At 51.7% G+C, this 27,016-nt stretch overlaps 1 protein-coding gene across 1 annotated transcript; it reads left to right on the top strand.

Moving 5' to 3' along the window:
- The first annotated feature begins 334 nt into the window (after nt 1-334).
- OLIG2 (oligodendrocyte transcription factor 2) lies at nt 335-2,459 on the top strand. Its single transcript, XM_083815915.1, has 2 exons — nt 335-421; nt 672-2,459. The coding sequence occupies exon 2, from the start codon at nt 709-711 to the stop codon at nt 1,603-1,605; it is 897 nt and encodes a 298-aa protein (XP_083672041.1). The 5' UTR covers nt 335-421; nt 672-708; the 3' UTR covers nt 1,606-2,459.
- Nucleotides 2,460-27,016: the final 24,557 nt, after the last annotated feature.

Consider the following 27,016-nt stretch of genomic DNA (forward strand, 5'->3'; position numbering starts at 1 on the left):
CCCGGTCCCCCCCGGTCCCCCCCAACAGCTGTTGGCGGCGCTGTCATTGTCGCCTTTTGGTATCGAGTCCGCCAAAGTCCCTCCCCGCTCCCGCGCCCCCCCGCGGGGCTCCCCCCGCTGCTGTCGGCCCCGTCCCCCCCCCCCCCCCCCTCCGTCCCCCGGTCCCCCGGTGCCCCCCCGTCCCCGCTTCCCCCCCCCCCCGCCCCTCTCCCCGCCGCCCGCCCCATCGGTCCGGACCGGCCCCGGTGACATCAGCCGGCCCCCCCCGGCCCCCCCCCGGCCGCCGCCGATTGGCGCAGCCCCCCCCCGCCCGGTGACATTGTTCCTCCCCGGCGCGGCTATAAAGCCGCCGCCGCCGCGCCGCAAGGTGCGCGCTGCTGCCGTGCTGGCCCGTCCCGGCGCGCCGCTCCCCACGGCCACGGTAAGGGCACCGGAGGGACGGGACGCGACGGGACGCGACGGGACGGGACGGGACGGGACGGGACGGGACGCGAGGCGCCCCCCCGAGGGCGCCCCGCGGGAGGAGGCTCGGGGGGGCGGGCAGCGCGGCCGGCCCCGCCCGGGGCACCGTCCCCAGCCGCCGCCGGGGCCCGGTGGGGGCGTCCCGGCTCCGGGGAGCGGCGGCGGGCGCTGACTCGGGGCCGCCCCCCCGGCTCTCTCCCCTCCCGCAGGCAGCCCGGTGAGCGCCGCCGTCCCGCCTGCCGGGCCATGGACTCGGACGCCAGCCTGGTCTCCAGCCGCCCTTCCTCGCCGGAGCCCGATGAGCTCTTCCTCCCGGGCAGGAATAAAGGAGGCGGCGGCGGGGGCTTCACGGGCGGCACCGTGTCCAGCTCCACGCAGAGCGACTCGCCGCCGGAGCTGAGCGCCGAGCTGCGCAGCGCCATGAGCGCCGCCGGGGTGGTGGTGGTGGACAAGCTGGGCTTCAAGTCCTCGTCGTCCTCGTCGTCCTCGTCGTCGTCGTCGTCCTCCAAGAAGGACAAGAAGCAGATGACGGAGCCGGAGCTGCAGCAGCTGCGCCTGAAGATCAACAGCCGGGAGCGCAAGAGGATGCACGACCTCAACATCGCCATGGACGGGCTGCGGGAGGTGATGCCCTACGCGCACGGGCCGTCGGTGCGCAAGCTCTCCAAGATCGCCACGCTGCTGCTGGCCCGCAACTACATCCTCATGCTCACCAACTCCCTGGAGGAGATGAAGCGCCTGGTCAGCGAGATCTACGGCGGCCACCACGCCGGCTTCCACCCCGCCGCCTGCCCCGGCGGCATGGGCGCCCACTCGGCCCCGCTGCCCGGCCACCCGGGCCACCCCGCCTCGCACCCCGTGCACCACCCCATCCTGCCCCCCGCCGCCGTCTCCAGCGCCTCCCTGCCCGGCTCCGGCCTCTCGGCCGTCAGCTCCATCCGACCCCCGCACGGGCTCCTCAAGTCGCCCTCGGCCGCCGCCGCCGCCGCCGCCGCCGCCGCCGCCCCCCTGGGCAGCGGCTTCCAGCACTGGGGGGGGATGCCGTGCCCCTGCAGCATGTGCCAGGTGTCGGCCCCCCCGCACCACCACGTCTCCGGCATGGGGGCCGCCAGCCTGCCCAGACTGGCCACCGACACCAAATGAGGGGGGCCGCCCCGGAGCGCCCAGGACCTACAACGGGGACCCCCCCGGGAGGACCCCGTCCCGACACGCGCGCCCCCTTTTCTTGCCGGGACTCGGGGAGGAGGAGGGCGAAGCGGTCCCGGGCTGGCCGCACACCGAGGAAGCGAACCCGGGGGGGGTCGCCCCCCGTCGCCCCTCCTCTTCTTTGGTCGCCCCCCCACCCCCGGCAGCGCCCTCCGGGCCGCATCCTGCCCGGCGCCGGCGGTCCCCGGAGCCCCGGGTGCGAGTTTGGCCGGGGAGGGGGCTCGGCCCCCCCGTGGCCCCCCCGCCCTGCTTTTTTTCGGGTTCGTCTCTCCTTCGGGCTCTGTACATACACCCCTCGCCGGCAGCCCGAGCTTTCCGTCCGTGCACTTGTACTGTGTAAGCCTTATGAATGAATAAGGGGTTGGTCTGCGCTGATTTCGTTGGTTTGCTTCGTGTTTTGTTTTGTGTTGTTTTTTTTTTTTCGTTTCCCGTCTTTTTTCCCTTTTTTATTTTTAATTTTATTTTCATCGTATAACACGTTTTTCGTTCCCGCCGCCCTTAACAAAGTTTGAACTCCGTAACGCTCTTCCCGTGTAGGAACTCTCTCTCACGCCGTCCGTGTTGCAATACTGAGAGCTTGGGCTTCTTTCCGAAAATAACAACTTTTCTTATCACTGCCCCCTCGCAGAGATTTTATCATCTGTTTATTTTTGTAAGAAAAAAAGAAAAAAAAAAAGAAAAGAGAAAAAAAGTTGCTAAATAATATTTATTACTCGTTTGGTTGCAGAAAAAAAAAAAGCGATCCATTGTTGAGATTTTAAATAAAAAACAAACAAACAAACAAACAAAAAGCGCGTTTTAAATAAGTGGCATTTTTCTCCTCGTAGCCGCCCGGAGGCAGGTCGGGAGGATGCGGCGGTGCCCGGCGGGATGCGCTGCGGGATCCCCAGCCGAAATGCGGGGTGGGGACGGGGAGGTTTGGGGTCCCTCCGTTTCCCTCTGCTCTGCTTCGCGGGCTGGTCGAAACCGATTCGTCTCGTTCGTTCCTCGCAGAGTGAAGGGTGGCAGGGAACCCAACGAGTGCCACCGAGTTCCAAATTTTTATTTTTTTATTTTATTTTATTTTATTTTATTTTTTGCCTACACCTTGGCAAGAGCTAAAAATTAATTCGGGGAGAGGAAAGAGGAAATAGTAAATTTCGCGACGTGCTTCTCGTTTGCTCCCTGTACGCACTTGACCTTCATCCAAACCCATCCGATCAAAAACCCACGGAGAGGAAAAATGTTTGCGGAGGGGCTGCTATTTTTTTCCCACCCCCCCGAGGTCGGCAGTAGCCCTCCCCCGTGTGCGCTCCGACGGTGCTTTGCCCAGAAATGTGGGCAGGGGACATCTCACCCTCATCTGGTGGCTTCCGTGCTCCTGCAGGGACACGGGGGGATCCCGAGTGCCCCCACCTCGGTGGGCATCCCCCGACGAGGCGGAATTTTGCGGGCGCGGAACGAGCGCGAATCCGGATTCGGGGGGGGGATTTGTGAACGCGTGGAAAGCGAAGCGGGTCACGGAACCGCTTCGCCCTGTGGCTTAGGCGGTTCCTGACCTGCTGCCCCCCGGGTTTGGGCCCTGGGCACCCCCTGTCCGCCGCTACCTGCCCCCCCCGCCCGCGCTAAGCGGAGCAGCTCCCGCAATTAGCAGGGCTCCGGCGAGGGAGCGCTGCTGCGGAAGGAGGGCAGGAGCAGGTGAGAATTAGAGGGAGCATCATTAGGAGCCGCTCTTTGTCTCCATTAAAGGCAATAATTAGCACCCTGACAGATGCAAAAGTCGGCAGCGGCCAGAAGCCGGGAAATCCTGCTCGTCTGCCTCCCCCCCCCCCCCCCCCAAAAAAAAAAGCCCCCTGCCCAGCACCAACAGGTGGCCCCGGGGAGCCCCGACGGCAGCACCGCCCCGGCGAGGAGGAGCAGGGGCACCCCGGCTTTCCCTCCCCAAAAAAGCCTCCTGCCCGCCGCCCCCTCCACAGCCCCCTGCCCGCTGCCAGTCGGTTTTGGGGCCTCTCGTCCCCCCCCAGAAAGGCACGGGGACCCCCGACGGCCCCAGCCCCGGGGGCGAGCCGCCAGCTGTGCCCTCCGCTCCCCCTCCTCCTGGGCTACCTGCAAATGAAATTAGGCTCTCAGCCGGGCCCCCAGCAACCCCCCCCCCACATCCCCCCCCCCCCAGCCGGCCCCGTTCCCCATATGCTCCCCTGCAGCACCGAGTGCCCCGCAGGGCTCCCCCGATCGCGTTGCCGGCAGATTAAGCCGCGGCCCCGGCCGGATAGGGTTTCGGGGAGGGGGCAGAGCCCATATGCTCCGCGATCACCGGCGGGGGTCACCTGCGCCTCCAGCGGGGCCAGGAGCCGGCATGCCCCCCCCCCATCAACCCCCCCAAACCCTGGTTGGGAAGCAGCGGGGACCCCGGGGGACGGGGAGGGCGCCGGGGGAGGTGGGATGGAGGCAGCGGGGAGGGGAACGGGGGCGATTTCTTTTGTCCTTGGTAGCTTTGGCCGAGGGGGCTGCGGTTTCTTGTCCCCAGGGTCAGGGAGAAACGCCCCGCTTCCCCTTTCTCCTGCCCTTTTCCCCCTTCCCCTCCCCACTGCCCACCCCAGGCACCTTGCGGAAAGAGAAGAGAGGGACAGCCAGAGGCTGCAGCACATTTTAGGGAGAAAACGCAGGGTTTCGGGGAAGCCCAGGGGAAGGGAAGGGGCAGTTCCTCCACATTAACACCCCAATGCCCCACGACAGACTGACACTGCCCGGGGGGAGCCTCCTCAGCAGCCAGGCACCCGCAGCACTGGCCCTGCTCATTGCCAGTTTCACCCTTGGGCTGGGACCTTTCAGGGCTGCGGGCAGGTTTTTGGGCTCGCTTCCCTCTTCCTTGGGATGAATGTTTGCTGTGAGCATCCAAACCCCCTCCAGCAGCTTTTCATGGAAACAGCGCTTCATTTTCATCCACACCTCACTCGCACAAACCATGGCTGCTCTGGGCAGGGGACGCTGGCACAGCAAGATACACAAGCACGGATTACACACGTTTAGTTATAATATAAATTGGAGACAGAAATCCCCATTTTTTCCCCACTCTCATCCCCTCTGGACATCACCGCAGCCTTCCCATGCCAGGGCCAGGTGCTGGACGCGGGACACCACAGGGCAAAGTGGCAGGGTGCGAGCTACGGCTGTGGCACAGGCCTGGGATGCCCTTTCCTTGCTGCCCAGGGGCTAGGGCTGCTCTTTATTCTTCCACAGATGAAAGGCTGATCTCCTGTGGACCCTGATGGTCTGCAGACCCAGCACAGAGGAAGTGGTGGGTGCTGGTCTGCTCCTGCACGCACCTATGTGACAGGAGCCAACAGCCTCTGGTAACGCCAGCAGGCCCGAGACATCCCTCTTGAAGTTGCAAGCACTGTCCTGTAGCTCCAGTTCCCCCTTGTCAGTGGGGTTTCCACCTCTGGGTGGGAGGGGGACCTCAGGTGGGATGGGGACCTCAGGTGGGATGGGGATCTCAGGTGGGATGAGGACCCGAGGCCCGGTGATCCTCCTTTACCCAGACTATTTCTGAACGCTCAGGGATCTTTGAATATGCAGCTGAAAGCCACGTTTGTCAAGATGCTCAGCATCGATTTCAGCAGCTGCATGGCTGGACCCAAAAGTTTTTTGCAAGCTCCCAGTCCATCCACTTGAGGAAAAGAAAGAAAGAGGTGACCGTGCGGGCTGCCCACTACGCGCACGGCCCCAACACACCGCTGTGCTCGATCGCCTCAGGAGTTACAGGCAGCACAGGGCTGCACGCGGGGTCGGGATCCTCCGAAAGCGCAGCGCTTACCCCGAGCCCTTTCCCCTAAGAGATGGATGTAAATGCAAACTAGTGTTTCCCTTTTTCATTCATCCCTATTCTTGGGATTATCTTTAGAAGTTTTGTTCTGCCATTTATCTTCACTTGTTGGAGATGTCTTGACAAACTCCTGAGAATTAATTTCCCATCAGCTTTTTGCCTTCTCCTCTTGAACTGGCAGGTCAGATCTCACCATATGCATTAGAAGAGGTTATCTGGATGGGCCACCCTGCTCCATTGTCCCTTCTTATGCGTGTCCCCGTCCCAGCAGGAAACCAGTGTCATGCACATGGAGGGACCGCTAAGGGAACCGGGCTCTTCTCGCAGGCAGCCCTGCACACCCTGCCTGTCATCAATCATTGTATCCTGCTGCCAAAACCAATACAATTGGATCAGGCCCAATACACGGGGTGTTCCCTCAAAGTCAGAAGTGTGCCTTTTACTTTAATATATTCCCAATGTTGATCCTATTAGCAGGGAAAATCAATCAATCACTGTCACCAAACATCACCAGGCTGCAGATTGATCACAGTGTCAGGATTGTTGGAGAATCCTGCAGATGCAGAAGGCATTTGTTAAATGCTATTTTCAGAAAGACATATACATATATGTATAAGACACACATTTATACGCGTCTTTGTCTGCTAAAAAAAAAAAAAGTTCCTTTTTTTTAACAAAAGCAGGCACAATTCTAGTCACTTTTATAAGAAAAATCCCTCGAAGTAGGAAATTAGCAGGTTTTCTGGCTGGGGGCTTGTTTTACTCTTTCTGTGGGAGTCAGTTGGGCAGAACCTGGCTTGCTGTGCCTAAGGTAACAGGGCGAGGAGATGTATGAGCCACGGGCACCGAAACACTACTGGCTGTTTCCAAAAGCAGTTACAGTGATTCTCTTCCAGCCCCTACACTTCATTCGGGACTGCGCTGAATATCCCAGCAAGTTTCTCTCTGCACACCCTCCGCTCCTCTCCGCCAGCCTTGGAGGAACAACCCAGCTCTGCTGTGCAGCTCAGCTGAGGTGGAAGGGAGATTTTCTCCTTTGCACTGGGAAATTTCCTCCTTTGCTCTTTTGTCCCTCCCTTCAACCCCTTTGAAAAAATGGGTTGCAGTGGAAAAGAAAACTACAAGGGCGCTGTGTTGGTGTACAGGGAGACGTGATCTGGGGACCCCGCTTTCCAGGACAGCCAGCCCAAGCCACCTGAAGCTGAGCTCAAGTGAGCCTTCAGCAGGTGTCCTCTGAAAGCCAGCCCTTATTTAAGAGTTTGACTAGAAGCAGGGGAAGGAAGGGAAGAAACCTCCCAGGGAGCAACAGTTTTCCCATCTCCTTTATGCTGAAGGTAGAAATAGAAGTGATGGGCTTTGCCTGAGCACGTGTGTGTCTGTCACATGTCACCAACACAGCGGGAATGGCTTAGTGACACCTAACCAAGGCGAGGTCTGCAGGAGTCAGCCCATACACCTCCCTCCCCACCTGGAGACTTTGCCCACAAAACACTTATTTGGTTTAATTATTCCCACATAGAAAAAGTGTAAAAATCCTTTAATGGGAATGGAGTTCTCTGGTGGGAAGAGGAATAGGATGGATGGATGGATGGAAGGAAGGAAGGAAGGAAGGAAGGAAGGAAGGAAGGAAGGAAGGAAGGAAGGAAGGAAGGAAGGAAAGATGGATCACCCATCTGAGATGCTGATGGGAAAACTTGAGCAGGGACAGGACTTACACCTTGAGTGTTACTCAAGCCCTTCCATACCTTGCCATCTGGCACCACCAGGCCAAAAGTGGGAAATAACCTCTGAAGCAATCCAGCCTGAGAGTGACTGTCTCTTTCATGCAACGATGCAAAATTCTAATTAAGAAGAGGGGAGACAGGGGAAAGCCAAGCACAGATCCACAGCACGTGCATCCTGCCGAAGGGAGAAGCCCCGTGGAGGTGGGGTTCTGGAGAGCGGGATTTGCGTGAGACAACACAAGCAAACGTACGGTTAAGATTTCATTTCTTATTTCAAGTCCATTGGGGAAAAACGCTCAGTAGCTTCATTAACAAACCTGCCCCTAATCCTAACCATACAAACTGATCCTTCGGAAAAACGAAATGATATTAGCAGAAATCTGCTCGGTCATACTGAGTCTGTTAGTAAATGAACTTTTAATGTATTGAAAACATATTCATTATAATGTATAAAGAGGCAATTTTCATTTTGTTTGTGTTCTTAAGAGTGTGACAGCGTCTTGTTTGCGACTGCCCCTGGGTATAAGCTATCATTGTGTAACTTAATTAGATATTCTACATGCTAGTGTGAGGGACATATGTCTATTCACTGTAACAAACATCAAGGGTCTGCCACATGCTTTAATGTTTCTGCTACGTTGAAATAAAGGCAGAGCAAGTGCAAGCTCTCCCAAGGACCTGTGGCCCCAAACAGCTTGAACACAACCCGGCAGCATTCACCGATTGGTTACAGTTTATTAACAGCCCATAAACTTCTCATCTGCTCCTGGGCGCTTGGTAGGGTTGTCACCTGCAACTGCCAAAAGCAGCACAATTGCTTTGCAGACGTGCACCCGTAGTGCTCTGAGGCTGGCTTTGCTCCTTTTCTCCGTCCCCGCTCCAGCGACATTGACTTTACACAGGGCACAAGGTTGTTTGAAGGTGACCTAAAATTAAAAAGAAAAAGAAAAATGCTCAGTGAGAGCGGCTTTTCCATGTACTCTGAGCATCAGATCTGCAGATACCATGCAGAGCTCAGGAAAATAGCCTTTGCCTCTGCCATACCGTCTGCACAGACAGCAGACCCCCTCCGAAACACCCCAGCAGTGCAATTTGGCTGCCAGCCTGCGAAAACCCATCCCTGCATCCAGCTTCAAGTGCCTCTGCAGCATCACTCTCTGTGGCTCCGTTTGCAGGGCGCTCCAGCTGAAGGCAGGTTGGGCCCAGCCAGGTCCTAGCAATCGGGAGGTAGGGGGCAGGAGTGCCATCAGCCCCCTTGTCATGCCAGTAAGAGAGCACAGGGAAACCAGGTGGGGCAGCTGGAGGGAATTTACTACCTGTTCGCCCATCAATAGTCCACACACGACAGCTTAGAGAAGGTAGAAACAAGCCCTGGTTGTGTGTTTTTCTTAAAGAGGAGGAAAGCTACAATATTTGGAGTATTTTTGGTGCAGCATAGATCTCCCCCTCACCTCCACCTGATCTTTCCAAACCAGCAGCCCCAAAGTCCCGATGTGCTCCGTAAGGTCCCAGGTGAGGAGCCACACTTCACAGGAACCCTGGGCACTTCTACGCTAGGACAAGCACCACTGCAGCGCCTGGAGAGCACGGGGGTTTCATCACCTGGACTTTGCTTTCCACGCCCTCCCTTCTGCCGCTGGTCAGTGGCATGGTCATGAGGATGAGCCAGCCAGCAAAGCTTTCCTACTCTTCCTCCTCCATGAGTTTTCAGTGGTGACCTCGGAGCTGGGCTGCTACTCCGGGTGGTGGCAAAAGGTGGTGTGGAGCAAATGTCCTGGCTCCAAGGCTGCTGGTGAGAGTTCACCTCGCTCCGCTCACCTGCCTCTGTTCCTTGGGCACAAGTGTGGGTCGGGTGGGGTCAGGAAGATGCAGGGTCACAAAGACGCCGTGGACCAGTATGAGTATGAAGTATGAAGGGAGCCAAGGGAAGGTTTGGACATGGATAATTTTAATGCCACTTTAGCGCTTTCAAATCAGCAGTCAGCAAACAGACTAGATTAGAAACAGCGCTAGCAAATAGCTGCCCTAGGTGCCACGTGTGCCAGCACGAAAAGGCAGCGGATGAAAAGTTAGAGGCTTTTTATTAGCCGTTTTGTTCTCTGCTCACACACGCACACTCACACGCACACGCAGAATGCCTAATTCTCCAGACACCTCCATCAGAAGTCCAAAACATACTTCTTCCAGGTTTGCTGCTGGAGGAAACAAAACTGGTCTGTTTGTCCTCACAAAGGCCTGCGCGAGCTAATCCCCACTGCCTCCCATCCTGGGACTGTCCCGTTGGCTGAACATCTCCCCCCCCCGAGCGACAGGGAGGTAATTCATCCGTATGGGAACAGCCTCAGCCCCACACTGGGCTGCCCATCACCAGCCCTGCGCTGCTCTGTATGCAGGGGGAGGTTTCCGCCGAGCGCCCTGCCATGCTGTCCCTGCTATTGTTCACCCAGCACGTCAACCATCTGGAATAAGCGAGCGGCAAGGGCGCCCACGATGCTTAAACAAGTGCCTGTGCCGGCCCTGGGCGCGGGGCTCTGCCTGCGGGCGGCTGCGGGGCCAGGCTGCCCGGGGGCAGTGGGGCAGGGGACGGTGCTATAGCACCCGGCCACGCAGGAGCATCTCCCGCTGCCCTGCATAGTGCATCTCTCACATCATGACATTTGCATACAGCATCTGTCGCAGCCGAGCCCGCCGTGCCGTCGAAAAACACACACGTAGCAGGCTTTCTTCTTCAAAAAATAATCTGGGTCATTTTAATCTCATTTTCCGAGATGATCACTTGAAGATTCTCGCATGTTTGTGAACGAAATCTGCTTTGCATAGCTTTATTTGCAGAGAAATCAGTTTTTACTGATGGACTTCATGCTTACTGCCCCGAAAGACTGCTTTGGCAGTACGTGCTTGCTGCAGTCAGGTTTGTCCAGGCACGGTCAGACCAGTCATGCTACCGTCACTTCGGCATCCTTTCTATTCAAATGCACCCTGGGCCCTCTGTGAGGACAGGGCACCTCTGTGTAGACTGGCATTTCATTCATGGAAAGAGAAGGAGGGAAATTAAGAAAGGAAACTGTGACAGTATCAACCACAGCAACGTGAGGCTGGTTGTTCCTGATATCTGGTGCGCTTGTTCTTCCTACCCTGCCAAATCTTCCTTGTACAACAGGAGCAGGGGTCATTTTGCCACTTGTTTTCCAAGGCAGAGGCTCAGATATCTGTCCTGCTTCCCTACATTGCTGCCCCATGGGAGCCTCAAAGGGACTTCACTTCTCCTCACCCCCGAGTAACTGCATATGGGCCACAGACCCAGGTGTGCAGGGGAATTTGGGCATCATTCCCCTCCATGTGCAAGGCCTAGAGCCAAATCCTATTTAACAAAGCATCTCAGGGACCTAAGGGTCTGAACTGTGATGACCTTCAAGCAGCAAACCCTGAGAGAAAAATGCTGCCAAGATCAGCTGCTGAAGGATGGACCCCAGGATGGGAGCATGGGGCTGTCGGCACCAAAAGGTGTCTCGTCTCCCCCTGTCCACAGACACCCAGCCCACACTGGCTGGAGCTGTGGCAGTGGTGTTGGTCCGTCCTGGTGCTCAGGGGGTGAAGGACGTGAAGCGTGGGGCTGGCTTGTGGCTTTGCACTGCGCTGCTTTGCTCAGGAGCTGAGGCACCAGGAGCTGCTCTCCTCACTGCTTCTTGCCTGGCTCCAACACCCAAACCACCAAGCCTTTCCTAAAATTGTGTGCTTTAAAGGACCAGCTCTTCCAGCAGAAATCATATTTTTTGAGCTTACTAGCTTGCTGCTGAAAACAGAGAAACAATGACATTTCTATCCTAATTCAGGAATGCCAAAGTGTAGCCCAGCACTTACTCCTCATTGAGCTCACGTTGGAGCTCAGCAGGTTTTTCTGCACTTTGCTGACTCCAGAGGCACCCTAGGCTGGGATTTCCAAGGGCACCTAAGGGTGCCCAGCACCCAGCCTCACTTTACCCATGGTGAAACTTGCATGCCTGGCTCCCTTCGGGTTACCCTGTCGGCCTCACTGCCAGGCCCTACATGTGTGAGGCCTCCTGCACCTGCTGCCAGGCTGTGCAAAGAAAGTTTCAAGATGGGATCCCTCATCCCCTTTCCCTTTCTCCCCATCCTGGGGGTTTTTGCTTCCTACACAAAGGAAGCGGCCGTGGCAGTGGCACCGAGGTGCCGGTGCCAGCCGAAAACCAGCCGGGTGAGGCAGGAACGGCGCCCTGCAGCGCGGCCGAGGCGCGAGCGGCCTTGCCTCCCGGTGGTGCAGGTGCTCGCGGCGCTGGGCGCCGTCCCGCCGCATCGATCACCTTCAGGGCCCCTACAATTAATCATTCATCCCTTTCTCTGCACGGAGAATGGCAGCCTGGCGAGGGCCGCCCCGTCCCGGCTCCCTCCCGGCCGGTTTGTTCTCTCCCAGCCCCGCTCTTCCGGCCGCTTTCTGCCCCTTCAATGGGGAAGGAGTGCAACCGGATGGCTGGATCCAGCGCAGGGAAATGACTTCAGAGCCACCTTTGTTTCTCCCCTCATTTCTGTGCCCGCTCTTGGCCGTGTGTCGCTGTGAAAGGGCTTGTCTGAGCCGCCTGGGACATCCAACAGGAGAAGCGGCTTCGGCCAGAAACACTCGCGGCTTTTTGGGCCGGCGGAGACGCTGAGCGGGACTGCCAACTTTCTGCGACAAAGCTGACCATGACATCGGGCATTGTGCGATAAATTAGCCACAGACTTCCAAGCAAATTGTCCTTTTTTATTGTATCAGTGTAAGCCTCTATAGCGCTTGGCTTAGGCTGCTGACTCGAGAAAGCCTCCAAGAATATATCTCTTGTGCGGGGAGCCAAGGCTTTGAAATGGATTTTACATACTAGCGCGTGTGATTTCACAGCTCACTGGAAGTACTTGGTTTTGTGAAAGACTAGATATTATTTTGCATGCATCTTCAATGTCTGTCATGTAACGTAGTAAAAGTGAGCATTTGATTGCTTACTGCAAGCTGCTTGACAAAGAAACCAAACCTCTCATTTTTTTTTTCAGATTTATTTTTAGGGAGTTAAAACTATGGATTACTGTGCATTTTACATTGAGGAGCACTGTGTTAACAAGAGTATAGCCAACTGTTTTCAGGTGATATACTTGTACTTCTATTATTTTTGGACATTTTTTACTAAAACATCCCAAAAATGCTGCCTGCAGCAAAGTATAAATATTCATTCGATGTAATTATTTGCAACTGAGGTTTGAGTTTGTCTTTCAAGTGGCCACATTTTAACAGAGACAGCAAGTGTGTTTTAATTAGAAATTGCTTTCAACCCATCCTCTGCACACTTGTCATGCCTGTCTGCCTGCATACAGTAAACAGAGTATTAATATGAAAAAGTGCGAGCAAAAGGAGAATTTCCCACAGCCACCACCTACAGTAGCACTGGAAAACAAGTTCACCCCAAGACACCATGCAGCCAGGATGAACACCAGCCCCCTTTTGCTGCACAGGTGTGCCCACCAACTCGCTGCCAGTTTTGCACACTGCTCCTGGCTTCAAAAAGAAAGCGACAACCCTCCTCCCCAGCCCACGTACCCATCCGGGGTACCCGTGCTGCCCCTGTGCCCCAGTGAGGCTCCCAGGGCAGGGGGGGACCCTGGGCAGGTCTGCACGGTGCCAGGACCCCCTCCAGCAGCACACAGACAATCCCGGGGGATGGCCACCTTAGACGTTATTGCTTCCTCCCCTGGGTGTCCCTCGCCCTGCAGCCAGCTTCTTTGCCAGCTTCTTTCCTGTTTTTCATCCTCCTGCCTTCTGTCTAGTAGGGTGGCCAACTCAGTCACCCACCAAAAACGCCTTTTTTTGCTGTAATCAAGAAGGTGACTTGAAAACAATGACTCAGGCCAGCCCTGGAACAGGTTTGCCAAGTCTGTGCCGACAGCAGAGGCTGTGTGCCATGCCTATAAGCGTGCCAGGAGCTAGACTGCAAGTGTGAGAGTCTGAGAGGAGACCTCTGCTTTCTTTCTGAGGGTTTCTCTTTCTCTCATTCATTCTTCCCTTTCTTCTGGGGGATCTGGGAAAAGCAAAGAAGGGGGGAGGAAAGGCAGCAACCAGGACTGAACTCTTGCAACAATAACTCAGACCTGTTGGATTTTAATTCACTTTTTCAGGGATGAAAAATACCCTTAAAGGAAAAAAAAAATAAAGTAAAATTAATAAACGTGATGGAGCAGAAGTCTATGCGGTAATTTTTCAGCTTTGAGCCTGGTACAATATACTGTGGTATATGTGCTCCTGCAATTCTTTTTGAACAGGAGGAGGAGAAGGAGAAGGAGAAGGAGAAGGAGAAGGAGAAGGAGAAGGAGAAGGAGAAGGAGAAGGAGAAGGAGAAGGAGAAGGAGAAGGAGAAGGAGAAGGAGAAGGAGAAGGAGAAGGAGAAGGAGAAGGAGAAGGAGAAGGAGAAGGAGAAGGAGAAGGAGAAGGAGAAGGAGAAGGAGAAGGAGGAGAAACCCCATGAGCATTCCCTCTCCTGACAGAGGAAAGCTGGCCGTGTGATGGGCAGCGCATTTGGGGAACGAGCATCCCTGGGACCTTCAGTCCCGAGAGCAGATTCTCCCCGGGTTTTCTATAGTCTGCTAGTTAGCTTTATTATTATAAATTAAATTAAGCCCCGTGCTTAATTTCTGCATGGGTTTGGCGAGGAGTCCTAGGGGCAGGCGCCCCCACCAACAAACACGGCACCGAGCCCTGGAAGCACCTAACGGGGTGGGGGGGAGCGGGTAGACCTGTTGTCCTTGTGCGAGCTCGCCGCGGGCCCTCCGAACGCGCCGTAGCCAATGGGCGCTCGCTCCCGGCCGCGCCCGCGCTCCCATTGGTCAGCGCCGGAGCCGGGAGGGCGCGCCGGGTTTAAAGGGCCCGCAGCCCCGGCTGGCGGCTGAGGGGGTGAGAGCAGGGAAGGGAAATAGAGGGAAATAAAGGAACAGGGAAAAATAAATAAATTAAGAAAAAATAAGCAACCCACCCACACAAAACCCACAACTATCTCACCCCCCAAGCTATCCAAGTGTCATGCCGGCTCCTGCGGTCAGTGGCAGGGCTGGCACTCTTATTATTGCTGCTAATTGTTAATGCAGCTGAGAGCCAAAGCCAGATTTCTGCCGGCTTGCAGGCGCCCTGCAGGGAGCTGCGGCTCTCAGCAGATAAAGCACGCCAGTAACTTCATTGGAGGCTGCAACACTGAGCCGTGGCAAGCAGGGCGGGCAGTGTTCTGCATTTGAACCCATAAGACGGTGCCGGAGAGCCGGGCGTCAAGGACGCATCCTGCAAGAAGAGCGTGGAGACAAAATGCATGGGAGCGTGGGCCCTGCCACTGGTGAGGCTGGTGTTGGTGGAAAAGAAGCGGTGACTCTGTGCGGTGCAGTGGATCAGGCTGAAAGACTAGCCCATATGGTTGTTGTACGACTTGGGTGGTGGCAGGGTGCGAGGTGCGGGCTGGGCAGCTCGAGCTGCTCGAGTGGAAGGATGCCACCAGGCACCATCGATACAGCAGGGCATCACTGTATTCAGAAAGCCCCACGTGCCTTCAGAGTTGTGCAAGCAGCACAGCACTTCTAGGAAAGAAAGTCTTTGGAGACCATCTTGAGGCTTTTGCCACAGTAGGACTAAAAGACTCCAAAGGATCACAGCCTTTGGATGTAAGATGAGAGGCAGCTCCTGCTCAGGGCACTTCACAGCAGCTTTGTGTCAACAGACACTACTTGTCCCAGATCTCACTTCAGCAGAAATGTCAACAGTTTTTCCTATGAAAATGTTGCAAACACTTTTTAATAAGAAAAGCTGTGATGTATCTTGGAAGAGTTTTTCCTTTTTTGTCCCTGGAACCATTGTAAATGCAAGTTCCCTTTGTGCCAGGAGTACTACGGCTTTTCAAGAGAAAGAAAATTTTGTGGTGTGCTCCATCTCGTGCTACATCCATGGAAGCACAAGCCCTGTGGGCCAGGCTGCAAAACTTGGCTTTGACAGAGCCGATCTCCATTTCTCCCATAGCTTGGCACGAGATAACTAGAAGCCCTGATAGCAAAAACTTAACTGTGAGCAAATTTCCCCACAACCTCACAGTTCTTTTCCAACAGACTCACCTGAATGGGACTTGGGTGTTGACACACTATTTTTGAGAAGCAGAAGGCTCCTGGCTCAGGATGACTGCCAGAGGCCTCCGAGGAAGATTTCAGAGTGAACAAGGCCTGGTGTATTACCACAGGAGAGGAAGGGGTTCAACTTTTATTGTACCCACCTCTGTCTCTGGGAAGGCATGGACATTTGGGCCCATTTTTGAGCAGCCTCTAGTAAGCCTTGTGTTTCAGCTTGGGGCTTGTAACATCCCGCTGTGAGCCACACGCTTCTCTGCCTGGAGAACAAGGCCAATGCGCTGGCATTTACAACTTGCTGCATATCTGTTAGCAGGCTTCTTTGCTTGATTTGAGATCTCTCTGTGGCATTCAAACAAATGAAGAAAAATATCACCAGGTTTCTTTCTTTCGTGAATTAACAGAGATATGTAGTATACAGCTAGGTATCCCCTCCTCTTACCCACATCACACAGGCCACTTTTCTGCAGCCCTTCAGGAGGTATTTCCAGCATGATAATCTTCATCACACACCTAGATCTGAGACAAAATTAGCATTGCCTTTGCCTCCTAAAGGCGGGGGCACAGCACACCAGGTAACAAACCTCAATGTTTCAGTCAGCTGCTGCTCAAAGAGCATGGATGGAAGAGTGGACATGACAATGTCAGCAACCCCCCTTCATGTTAAGAGCAAATCCAAAGCAGCTGTTGAGCAGCCTGGGAGAAGTTCAGAAACAAAATTAGTCTTTAAACACAGGGGGAATAAATATGATCTATTTTTAGTTTACCCGGGACTGCTATTGCTGCTGGTTTTGCTACCAGGTTCATACGTCATCATAAGATCTTTCGATCTGGTCAGAACTAAAAGTACGTGGAACAACTTTATGTTGTTATTTACAAAATAAGCTTCTACATAACTTTCCTCTGAGTATCTTCCTAATCACCAACACCCACGCTACTTTTTGCAGATGTTTAACCTGGGTTATTTCTAACGGAAAAACGAACAAACAACTTGAAGCTCAAGCCAGTCTTCCCAAGGCTAGCTCTGGTGCTCTGTCTGCTATGAAGGAATGTAAGCACATCTGATGCTGTGGCACAGGTCTGAGAAAATGGCAGTAAAGTTCTGTAATTGCTTGGATGGATGGATGGATGGATGGATGGATGGATGGATGGATGGATGGGTGCATGGATGGATGGATAGGTAGCTTATTTAGATAATTGATTTATTAAACAGCATTCAACTTTCTGGGGCTGTGGCAGTTCCAAAGGGTTCACTGCAGAATGAATCACTTGTAAGACAGATTTCTTTCCTGTTCCTTGAGCCAGACCATCCCTGCCAATTCTTTACCAATTTTCCTTAGAGTGTTCCTTGGAACCCACCATGACAAAATCCCTTATTCCTGCTGAATCAGGTTCCTGCTTTAAGAGCAGTCTCTCTGACCATGCAGCCATTTACTTGCCTGGAGCAAGACTGTAGTGGGCAGCAGGACACAGTTGTTTTAAAAAGGAAATAGAGTGACTTTTTTTGAAGCTGGTGAGGCAACCTTGCAATGTAAATTAATTAATTATAGTGCCTCACAGGAGTCACGTAACTACCATCAAAAGAGGTGGCTGAAAAAAGGATAAAAATAAAGAGCATCTGTGCAATGTTTTGGAGACACTGATTTGGAGTGAACTATTGAAAATCACTGTGAAGGTTCACTCTGAATAAATTATTCAGCCCCACAGCATATGTGTGCTCCCGTTTATGGCAATACGCTGCGTAGTTTGCTCTGCACTGCCGGAATCGTAGGAGTTTCTGGGAGACTATCGCAGACACACAAGCCACAACTTTTGGAGCTGCATCTACATTCAAAAAAATAAAAAAAAAAAAAACCTCTTCTGTTTGTGCTTGATGTAGACAAAAATTTATGGTCCTCTGGTCACACTGGCTTTGTCCTTTCTAGAAGTGGCTAATAAATCACACTGATTTCGCTCTGATCAGTTGACACCCGTCTCACTGTAGCTGCACTGAACAACAAAATGGGAAGAAAAATGTATGTGAGGCAAATAAAGTGTTTAAATCTGAATTGAAGGCCTATACATAAAGAGAAAACAAGGAAATAAATGAACAGATGATGCTCACTATCTTCTGAGCTCAAGAGTTTTAAACTTACAGAAGGAGATTACAAAATTGTTATATTGAACAACATCATTTTTATGCTAACATTTATTGTTTTGTTTTTATTTTTATTTTTACATCATCTCCATTAGGAACTGATTATAGAGAGATCACAGACCAGTGAAAGCAGATTCTTAACCCCAGGTAACTCTCAAAGCCTGACGTATTTGCGTAATAGCATCTGACTTCTGATTATCTGGGACCCTTAGTGGTGTTTTTTAAGTGACTTGAATGTTAATATGATAAAAATAACCTTCTGGTTTCTCTCAGTGATTTTACAATACGTTCCAACAATAGTGCCCTAGGTCAACTCCTTGAGGCAATTTCTGCTGAAAACTCCACAGGGCCTCCTGGTGGAGTATCTTCTGCAAGTACCTGTTCTTTTGTATGGCTACTGGTACAGGCAAGCTAAAAAGCATATTTTTTTCCCTTGTCACAGAGAAGGTCTGAGGCAAACCTAAGCACTACAGAGAATTGATAGCACAGTTTCAGCCTGAACTTAGAGAAAGTTCTGTTGCCTGCATGGAAAAGGTACATGCATACTAGGGGCCATCACTTGCAGAATTTGTGCTGAAGCAGTAAATTACTTTTTTATATTCTCAGCTGGGCTATTGTGAAAATATAGGGCAAGGCCTTGTGCTCGGTACAGTAGATTCAGAGAAGCCAATTGAGCTACCAGTCACCATCAGCTGATGGCATCCCAGTTTGATGTACCACACGCTCTTGTGGATCAGCCCAGAGCGTGGAAGGATGGATCTGATACCTGCCAGGTCAGGACAATATCTCATAGCCAGCCCATCATAAAAAGCCTGACTTGCATGTAGGTTAGGACATGTACGTGTGAGAAGACCAGGGAGGCTCCCCAACCCCAGCTGTGAATGCGTATATAAGACCTAAGGAAATTTCACTGGAGCAGCAAAATTTTCTGTTTTTGTCTGCCATTCACTATAACCTCCATTTTGCTCAGATTCAGTGACAGCTTTTGCCTTTCCTCCATGGAGGAGCTCACTGACGATATCTCAACTGTGGCAGGGTGACTACGTACAAATATACGAGAGGCAAGGCTGCATGCCACCTGAGTATTGTTGCTGTTTAACTGTGTTGTGACTGATAAAGCCACATTCAGTGCTTGTGGGTGCTTGTATAGGGCCAGAGAGAAAATTAATCCCTATGGGATGGGGAACTGGATTTGTTCAGTGTGGAGAAGGAAAGCCCGAGGAGAGTCTGATGGCAGTCTGATAACCGTCTCCTGTTGCTTAAATGGAGGTTATAGAAAAGACAGAGACAGACTCGTCTAAGAGGCATGCAGCAAAAGGACGAGAAGCAGTGGACCAAATTTGGCAAAACCTGGATCTAACCTCAAGGTAAGTCCTGCCTGCTTAGAGCAGGAGGTTGGACTATAGACCTCCACAGGTCCCTTCCCACTTCAGATCTTATGATTCTGTGCCTACAAATGACAATCTGTGGCCCTTTCCTCTAAATTCACATCAGTTAGCAGTTAACTTCTGCAGCTGGGTTTTGAGCATGATGGGTTTTGAGCCTTTCCATACCTGTGAGCTTTTAAAAAAATGTCACTGCTATTACATTTCGGATTTTCTCCTTGCCCACATGAAGGCAGCCATTCCTTCCATCATCCATTCCCTGCCTCACCTCTTCCCTCTCAGAACCGCAGAATGATCAGATCAGCACTTCAAAAACTTCATATGGCAAGTTAAGACGACGGATATTAAGACAGTGAATGCAATAAAAACTAACCACAGTGAGGAAATGTCATATACCACTGCAACACCTAGAAACGTGAATAACTTGTGACAGAAACTCATCTAATATTGTGTAGTCATAGTCCCTGCTCGGTGGCTGAGGAAGTGATTATATCATAACGTTGCAAATAGCAGGAATATGTAAGACAAAATTTGTTTGCATTTTTCACTGTATCTGTCCATTTCTTTTGTGGTTTAAAAATAAATAAATAAATAAAATAAGGACCAGTTTAAATTCAGTTTAAATTTTGGGAAAGGAAAGGAAAAACAAACAGGGTATTAAAATAGCACATTTAAAAACTGCTGGTATTTGTCTCTGGGGAGTTGGAGTGTCTCTTTCAATTGCTGTCCCTGCAGGAATCTGCACTGAGTTTATTTACATTTCTGGCAAAATAGTGACAGTCTGAGGTTCCTTGAGCCTAATTCAGTAATTATGAATTAGGGCCATCTTCTAGGAAGTAAAAACAACCAGCTCTCCTAACTGAATATACTTTAATAAAAAAAAATCAGTGTGGGCTTCAAGATTCAAGCAAACTAAAGACATGCCCCAGACACTTGGTCTTTTTCCAGAGAAATTGCACAACTGACATGTATGATCAGTGAAACAATACCATGGTAATAACGCAATTGATGCTGCTGCAGTAATGAAATTGTAAGTAGAAAGACAGCAGGCAGAAGACCTCCAAGTTTCACTTGAAACAAAATATTCAGCCTTATTTAGCCTGTTTTTTTTTTTTTTATGTCAGGTTTTTGAGAGGAAAAGTAGCCCCACTTGTCAATCAGCTAACTTGCAGTGCTAATAGATTCTGGTGTTTAGGGGGTCAGCGCGGAATTTAATTTAACAACTTACAATACGCCCACATGCCCAGAAAATGTGGACAGCTTGATAGGGTTCACTGAGCCAAAGAAGTAAGACCAAAACAGTGCATTAATGTATAGGGGAAGAATAGTTGCAATCAGTTCCCTTGTGAATTGGACAGAGAACTTGGAGATGAAGCAATTATCAGCCATCGGGGATTAATAGTAAAGTGTGAATGCCAAGCTGTATATGTTAGGGGCAGAATATGTTGCCTATAGAAAACAACAAAGAGCGTTTCTTACTATTAAGTGAGATTAAACGTAATGGCCTGATTTAATCACAAAGGCAGAATTAAATTCAGATGGCAACTTCAAAGTGGACACATGCACAGAGACTACTGCATACATTTACATATAGCTGGCATAGCTTGGCTTGCATCACAATGGGATAAAGTTTCTTTGGCCACTTAAACAATTTTCTATTCTTTGCTTTTTGTTAACATTCACTGTATTTATCCCTAAATTGCTTTTAGTTAATAAGATGGAGCTAAGAGTTATATTTATTCATAGAAGCTGTACTTTTTAATTCTTTCAAGTGAAAAAAAAAATCAACAGAACAACAACAACAAAAAAACCCACAGCAAAGGGTCAACAAGAACAGAAAGGCTGTAATCAGATAGCAACAAAAAGCTGCTGTCCTGACCTACCAGTTTTAGTCTGCCCACAGAGGTGTTACAAGCGGCAGGGCCGAGCCTGACACTTGATGCTACACACACTTCTCCTTCTTCCCTCCTCGGAGGGGTCCCATGCCAGGGCAGCACTGTCCGGACTCATCCAGTTTCTTTTATAAAGCCACCTAACGAAGCAGGGACAGCTTTGCATGCATTTCTTGCCCTGTTGTTCGTTCCTGGTGCATGTCAATCTTGGACGCATTACCACTCTTCCACTGAAAAGTGAGCTGCCTACATTTGCCGTGGAGTGAGAGCACACATGGTTACTACAGTGAAGACCAAGTGTTCATGCTCCAGCTTATTTTGCAGAAGCTTTGTGGAAAATACACGCAGCCTTTGGACTGAACCTGAAATGTGTGCATAAGCCTACCAATGCGTCTAAAACTGTCCTATAACTGGCTGACAGAGTGAGTTATAGCACTGCTTTTCTCGTGGTTCAGTCAGATATTGAACATGGGAGAATGCAAGTGGAATAGCAACAGATCTTTGGAGTTGGATGGCGTTAGCATAAAGCACCAAGAGCACCTTCGGCAGAAAGAAGCCAGAGGAAAAGGATTAGAAACCACTGAGTTGTGCTCAGTGAAGTTGTCACGGGCAATGAGCTAACTCCCAAACCATTGGTGCTCTGTGTAGCTCACAGGGAGAGAAGCAGCAGCTTGGTAGCTCATCCAGGCCCCAACCAACCTCATGAGGGACGAATCTTCAGGCAGATGCTTGGAAGCTAACCTCGCCTGAGCCCTGCTCAGCACTCTTGTCTGTGTCTCAGAGCTCAGGCCACCCAGCTCCCTGCTCCACAGCACTCCCACCCGCAGAGCTCCTGTGTAAAGCCCAGGGGAGATGCCAAGCCAGAGCTGGCAACACTGCTAGGAAAAACCTCCACTGTGACAATTCAACCACCGGTTGTAAAAGGAAATAGGACTAAATGGACAGTCAGGAAGAAAGTGTTTCAGAAACTTCCATTTTGTTTCTCAGCCAGCTGTTGGGAAAGAACTGCTTGTGTCCATCACCCCCTGTTGAGAAAGCAGCCTCATCCCTCATGGGATGAAGCCAAACTGCAGTGGTTCTCGCACAGCAGTCACATCAAGGAGGTGCCTGACGCTGGTGAGATCCAGGCCATCGTAGGAGAAGGCAAAGTCATGCAAAGGGCAGCCACCCAGCTCCCACACCAAGCAGGCAGAGGAGACCCTGTCCCATGCTGCACAGACCCTGTCCACACGCTAGGCTTACTGTGAGGGGTACAGCAGCCTCCCTGGTGCGGGATGGCTGGGGTAAGCCTTCACCATCGGGTTCTTTGAGATGCTACAACTCACTCAGTGCCTGATCCACACTGGTTTTGTTTTGGTATTTCTCCCGGGGGCTTCTCTGCTCCTTCAGATCCCCCCACTGATCATGCTGATCACCGACCATCACCCCACATCCCGACACGTACCTGAGGCTGTCACTGTGGTGGGGACAAGGAGGGAGGAAAGGCTGCCTTCCCACCACACAGCTCATTGCTCTGAGACCCAGGCTGCAGCCTTGACACCTTTAGGTTGAGCTCTCTAGGAGATAAGACCTGAAATCCTTCATCCTCCTCACTTCGGCCTTCCAGATAAAATTTAATAAGGGCACACCGAAGTAGGGGAAGAACAGAGTCTACCACTGTGTTTGATGAATGAAGGCTTTTTTCCTTTTCATTTTCCGACACCAAGGCAGTAACTCTTGGGGTGGAGGCTTGCCATACGCTCGTGAAGAAGACAAGGGTGCAGGCTGCCTCCTCCCCGGGCACCCGCCGCCCACCACGAGCGGCACAGCTGCCTGCCGGGATGGGAACCGCCGTTTGAAAGGAGGTGAGACATTTCAGACCTGCTGCTGCTGTTGGAGAAACAGCTTTCCCTCCTTGCTCCCTTAACCTTGGCAGGCTGATGGCTCTAGTGCCGCAGCCCAAATCCTCTCACATCAAACAGAGGAAGGCCAATTTCCCAGAACAAAAGGCTGAAGTAGTCGTGTGACAGGTCACTAAACATGAGCATCTCCTGCTCGGGGTGAGAGCATTGAAGAGGGATCCTGCTAAGCAGTACAGAATACAGGACAAGGTCTTAACCTCCGCCTGCGCCTTCGGACACTGGGATCGGCACATAAAACATCTCAAGTGCCAGAGGGGGATGCTGAAAGCAGGAGGTGTCGGTGAGGGGCTTGGGCACGTTTCTCAGGCAACTGCGGGGGGAATGTCACAGCTATAGCAACTGGCTCTCCAGCGGCCTGGAGGGTGGCGGGGCCATCATCGGCACAGCCATTGTCGCCCCAAGCGAAAGGTCAGGCCGTTTCATTTTTCACTGGTCAGCTGTAAATTTCCTGGTAGCCTCGGCCGTGATTTATATTTTGTTGTGATTTATACTTTCGCTGGTACCTGCCCCCTGGCTGATGGCTTGGAAATGTGCAGTTAAATGAGTTGCCATTGCCTGGTGCCCTGCATCTCGCGTCAGCTCCCTCCAGCCTGACTCCGCTGTGTTGGTCCTTTGCAGCCACCAGGTCTCCTTCCCATATATCATATTCCCCAGATGATCATGAAGACTGGGGAGTCCTCACATCTGCTTTTAACTGTACAAAAATTAAATGCCTTGCCCAAAACAGCTGTCTTGTTTTTTTGTTTGTTTGTTTGTTTTGCACTTACAGGTGGTGCAGAGGCACCCGTCCTTCCCATACACCTGCTTTGGAATGGATGAGGAGACACAGGAGACCTGGGGGGAAGGAGTGAGCTAAATCCTGCCCCACACTTACCTCCCCCAGGGCTGCTGGCCTGGCTTCACCTCAGCTCCTCACCTGGGCAGCCTCCTATTTCCTTTGGTCCACGTGGCAGGTGGGTCTGTGGCCAGAATGGGTTGTGAGGAAGGACAGGATCTAAGAAAAAAGCTTCTCTGCATCACACCCTTGAGTCACCAACTGCATTTCAAGGCCTCTTGTCTCCTGTTTGTGGTGTTTGATGGCTAGAAAAACAGGCAAATAAAATCTTCCCCATCCCAAACCAGTGCCTCCTCCTCCCCAAATAAACTGACAGTGAGCAGCTCACTAGGTTCAGGGCTGAGCAGCCAGGCAGGGCTCTGCGCTTCACTGGACACACATCCCATGCCGAGACAAGCACAGGAATCCCTCTTATACCATCCCTGATTTCATGTTGACCTGTCTGTGAGGGAGAACTGAAGCTGGGGCAAGCCTTTGTCCTCATCCCAGCTACCCTGAGGGCATTTTTGTTTCTCCCTCTGTAATATGGACGTGATGCTGCTTTGGTGTGTCAGAGAGCTCTGGCAAGGATTGGTACCGCCATAGCTCCTAGGACACAGAGGGCAGGTAGAAAATAGTCTCTGATAGGCACATTTTTGAGTGGCAGCATCCCCAAAAGCAGCTGTGGCTTTCCAGAGGCAGCTGCCCTCCCTTCAGTCTGCAGTTTCATGAGGTTCAAGCTGTTGAAAAGGGGATGCAAAGACAAAATGTTCATATCCTGCAAGCAAATAGGATTCCCACCTTTCACAGTAGCAAGGACAGCATGCTGAGCTAGAGCACAGACCTGATTCTCCATTTTCTTCTGCAGAAGTACTGAGGTTGTGCCCAGAAGAAATCACAATGTTTGGTTAGAAGAGCAGAAGTAAGCAGAAAGGCGTTGCAACACCCCACTGTAACCACCAAAAATAAGTTGTATGGGTTTTCTCTCTTTTTAACCCAGAATAAATATTCTGCTAGCTCATTAAATATTTCCACTGGTTCAACGAGCTTTGGATCAGGTTCATAATCATGCAGACAGTAACAGCGCTGAAACTGGGGATATTTAATTTTCCCCAGAGGTTCTGCTATATGATGGATGAGTTTTATTTATCACTGTCAAACATGCAAGTATGCCTTTAAATTATCCTGAGAACATGAATATGCAGTAGAGAGAAGGGCGCTGGAATATGGAATGTATGGATGTGATCAAAGAGAAACAACGGCACTTAGAAGTTTAAAAGGGATATTTTAGCCTTCATTAAGAAATCACTTTCAAATTATTTGAAAAAATACTATGAATACTCATGAGACTCAAAAGACTGAGAGCATGATGTTCAAAGGACACTGTACAAGTTATTTGTGTAAATGATTTCTTCTGATTCTTTGGCCCAGAATCTCTCCTCTTGCATGTTTGGAAACTTGGGATTACAAATCTGATTGTTTCGGGGGGGGGGGGGGGGGACATTTTTAAAATAGTGATACACCGAATCCCACTTCTACATTACACTTTACCCTGAGGGACAGTGCTAGTCACAAGTGTAGAGCAATGAGGGCACTGGGGGGAAGCAAGCAGTGACCTTCAGGAAGGGACTGCAAAAATTGGGGTCTGGGAGGAAGAAGAGGAGGTGTTTGGGCTGGTGGCTTTCCAGTCTTACTTTCAGCAGTGTTTTCTTTTCTCCCGTTTCACCCTTTCAGCTAAATCTTACCCCTTTCTTGGAGCTACTTATTTTATTAAACCACAGCCTTCCTGCTCCCCGGGACTACACATCTTTCTGAAGCTGCCTGGCCAAAAGCCTTCTCTCTGTCCGCTCGCTGCTGGGTCTCCGTGGCTGCTGGCAGCAAACCAAATCCTTTCTGCAGGCTCCTGTGAAGGCACTCCTACAGCTCGACCACCCCAGGGCACCGGCGTCCGGCCCAAGGACTGAGCACCTCCTGATGGCTGGGACACTGGTGATGCCATCCACGTCCCCCCATCATCCAGGTTGCAGATTTTCCATGGCAAGCAGCAATGGCAGCAACAAGGGTTCAGGGACCAGCTCTCCATGCCGCTGCCTAAATGTTTTACCTCTGCTTGCACGGGAGGACGGATGCTCACCACCTCCTGTCACCGACGGCCCAGCCTTGCCCTCCCATCTGCTTGCGGTGACAGGAGGCCGCCGCCTTTTTCTTTATGAAGAAAAGGCAAATATAATGTCAGATAAAAGCAAAAACAAAACAAAAAAATCCAACAACAACAACAAAAAAAGGACACGCACAGACACTAGTTTTTAATGACTGCATCATTAAGCAGTGGCGAATCTCCATTTCATGCATGTTCATTAATCCGCGGCCGCGCTCACTTCCCCATATGGCTTTGTTTCTGTAAATACAGTCCGAGGGAGGCGGGAGGGGGCCGGGAAGCTGGCAGGGGGGGTCGAGGTCTTGATGATTTCATATCGTAATGGGTTATTCCTGGTGCCTCGCCAGAGCCGTCAACCCGAACCATCTGGGTTTTGGGAGGTTCTGCGCTTCCCAGGGCTTGGCTCCATATGCGCGGCGCGGCGGGCGTCCCTGCCCTCTCCCGGCCTGCTGTGAATCACGCTGATTGTTATTCAGGTGGGATGGCCCGGTCATGAACTGCACTAATCAAAAAACAAACTGCACCAAAACACTGCGGCTCACACACTGGCTTGGGCCTCCCCCTGACCTCTGCTAACCAGCCGCCTCCCATGGATGTAATGCAGGTTGTTCTTCTGGATTTTTGCACCTTCCACAGTTACCAGACATCTGTGTAAATCCCCACCCCCTCATGTTGGGCATCAGGGTCAGTAATGTTCAACAATTCAACGTGGGAAGTCTTCCTGAGGAAGTACCAGGCCATAAATTTCGTCCAACAAGAGCCACCTATCAAGCCAGGCCTTGTTAAGAAGCTTCCCAGATATTAATCACCATAAAGGCCGCGGGTCCTGTGCCGCTGTGTCAAAAGAATGAAACAGCCAGAGGTAGCAGGAAAGGTTTTTCACTTCTCGCCCTGTAATTTCAGGCGGGCTGTTGTTTCGTGTTCAGGGCAAATTTGTGGCCAGTCAGTCAGTGCCTCTTTGCTTCGGCCTCACAAAAGTGCAGAAAGTTGGCACTGCTCGCAAGAAAGCTTCCCTTCCAATTCACAGTGTTTGTAATCAAGTAAAAACAGTGTTCACTTGCACCCCAAAGTCAGTTTTATTTGCCATGTGTTGCCACAGCCCTGGGGTCTGTGCTCTTGCCGCTGTGCATCCGCAGCGGTGCCTTGTCTTTGTGGTTACGGTCTGACCTGGGAGAGCACGCCCCGGCACTTGCCATATCTGTTCAAATCTCAGAAAGTCAATAAAGGGTAAAAGCCCTTCATTCCAAGAGATCACGCTGCTTTAGAAATTTAACTTCTGACAGCTGGCTTCCTTTCCTCTTAAATGACAGGGTATCAGGACTGGATTCACCCAAGAAAATATAGCAAAGCATTTAAGGGCTTGGGGACCTGATTTGCTTTGTTAATTTTTATTATT

This window comes from Anser anser, assembly GCF_964211835.1.
Source record: "Anser anser genome assembly, chromosome: 1".
Taxonomy (NCBI): Eukaryota; Metazoa; Chordata; class Aves; order Anseriformes; family Anatidae; genus Anser; species Anser anser.

What these genes read in the sequence shown, in the direction of transcription:
- OLIG2 (XM_083815915.1), top strand. Translation starts at nt 709, where the DNA reads ATGGACTCGGACGCCAGCCTGGTCTCCAGCCGCCCTTCCTCGCCGGAG.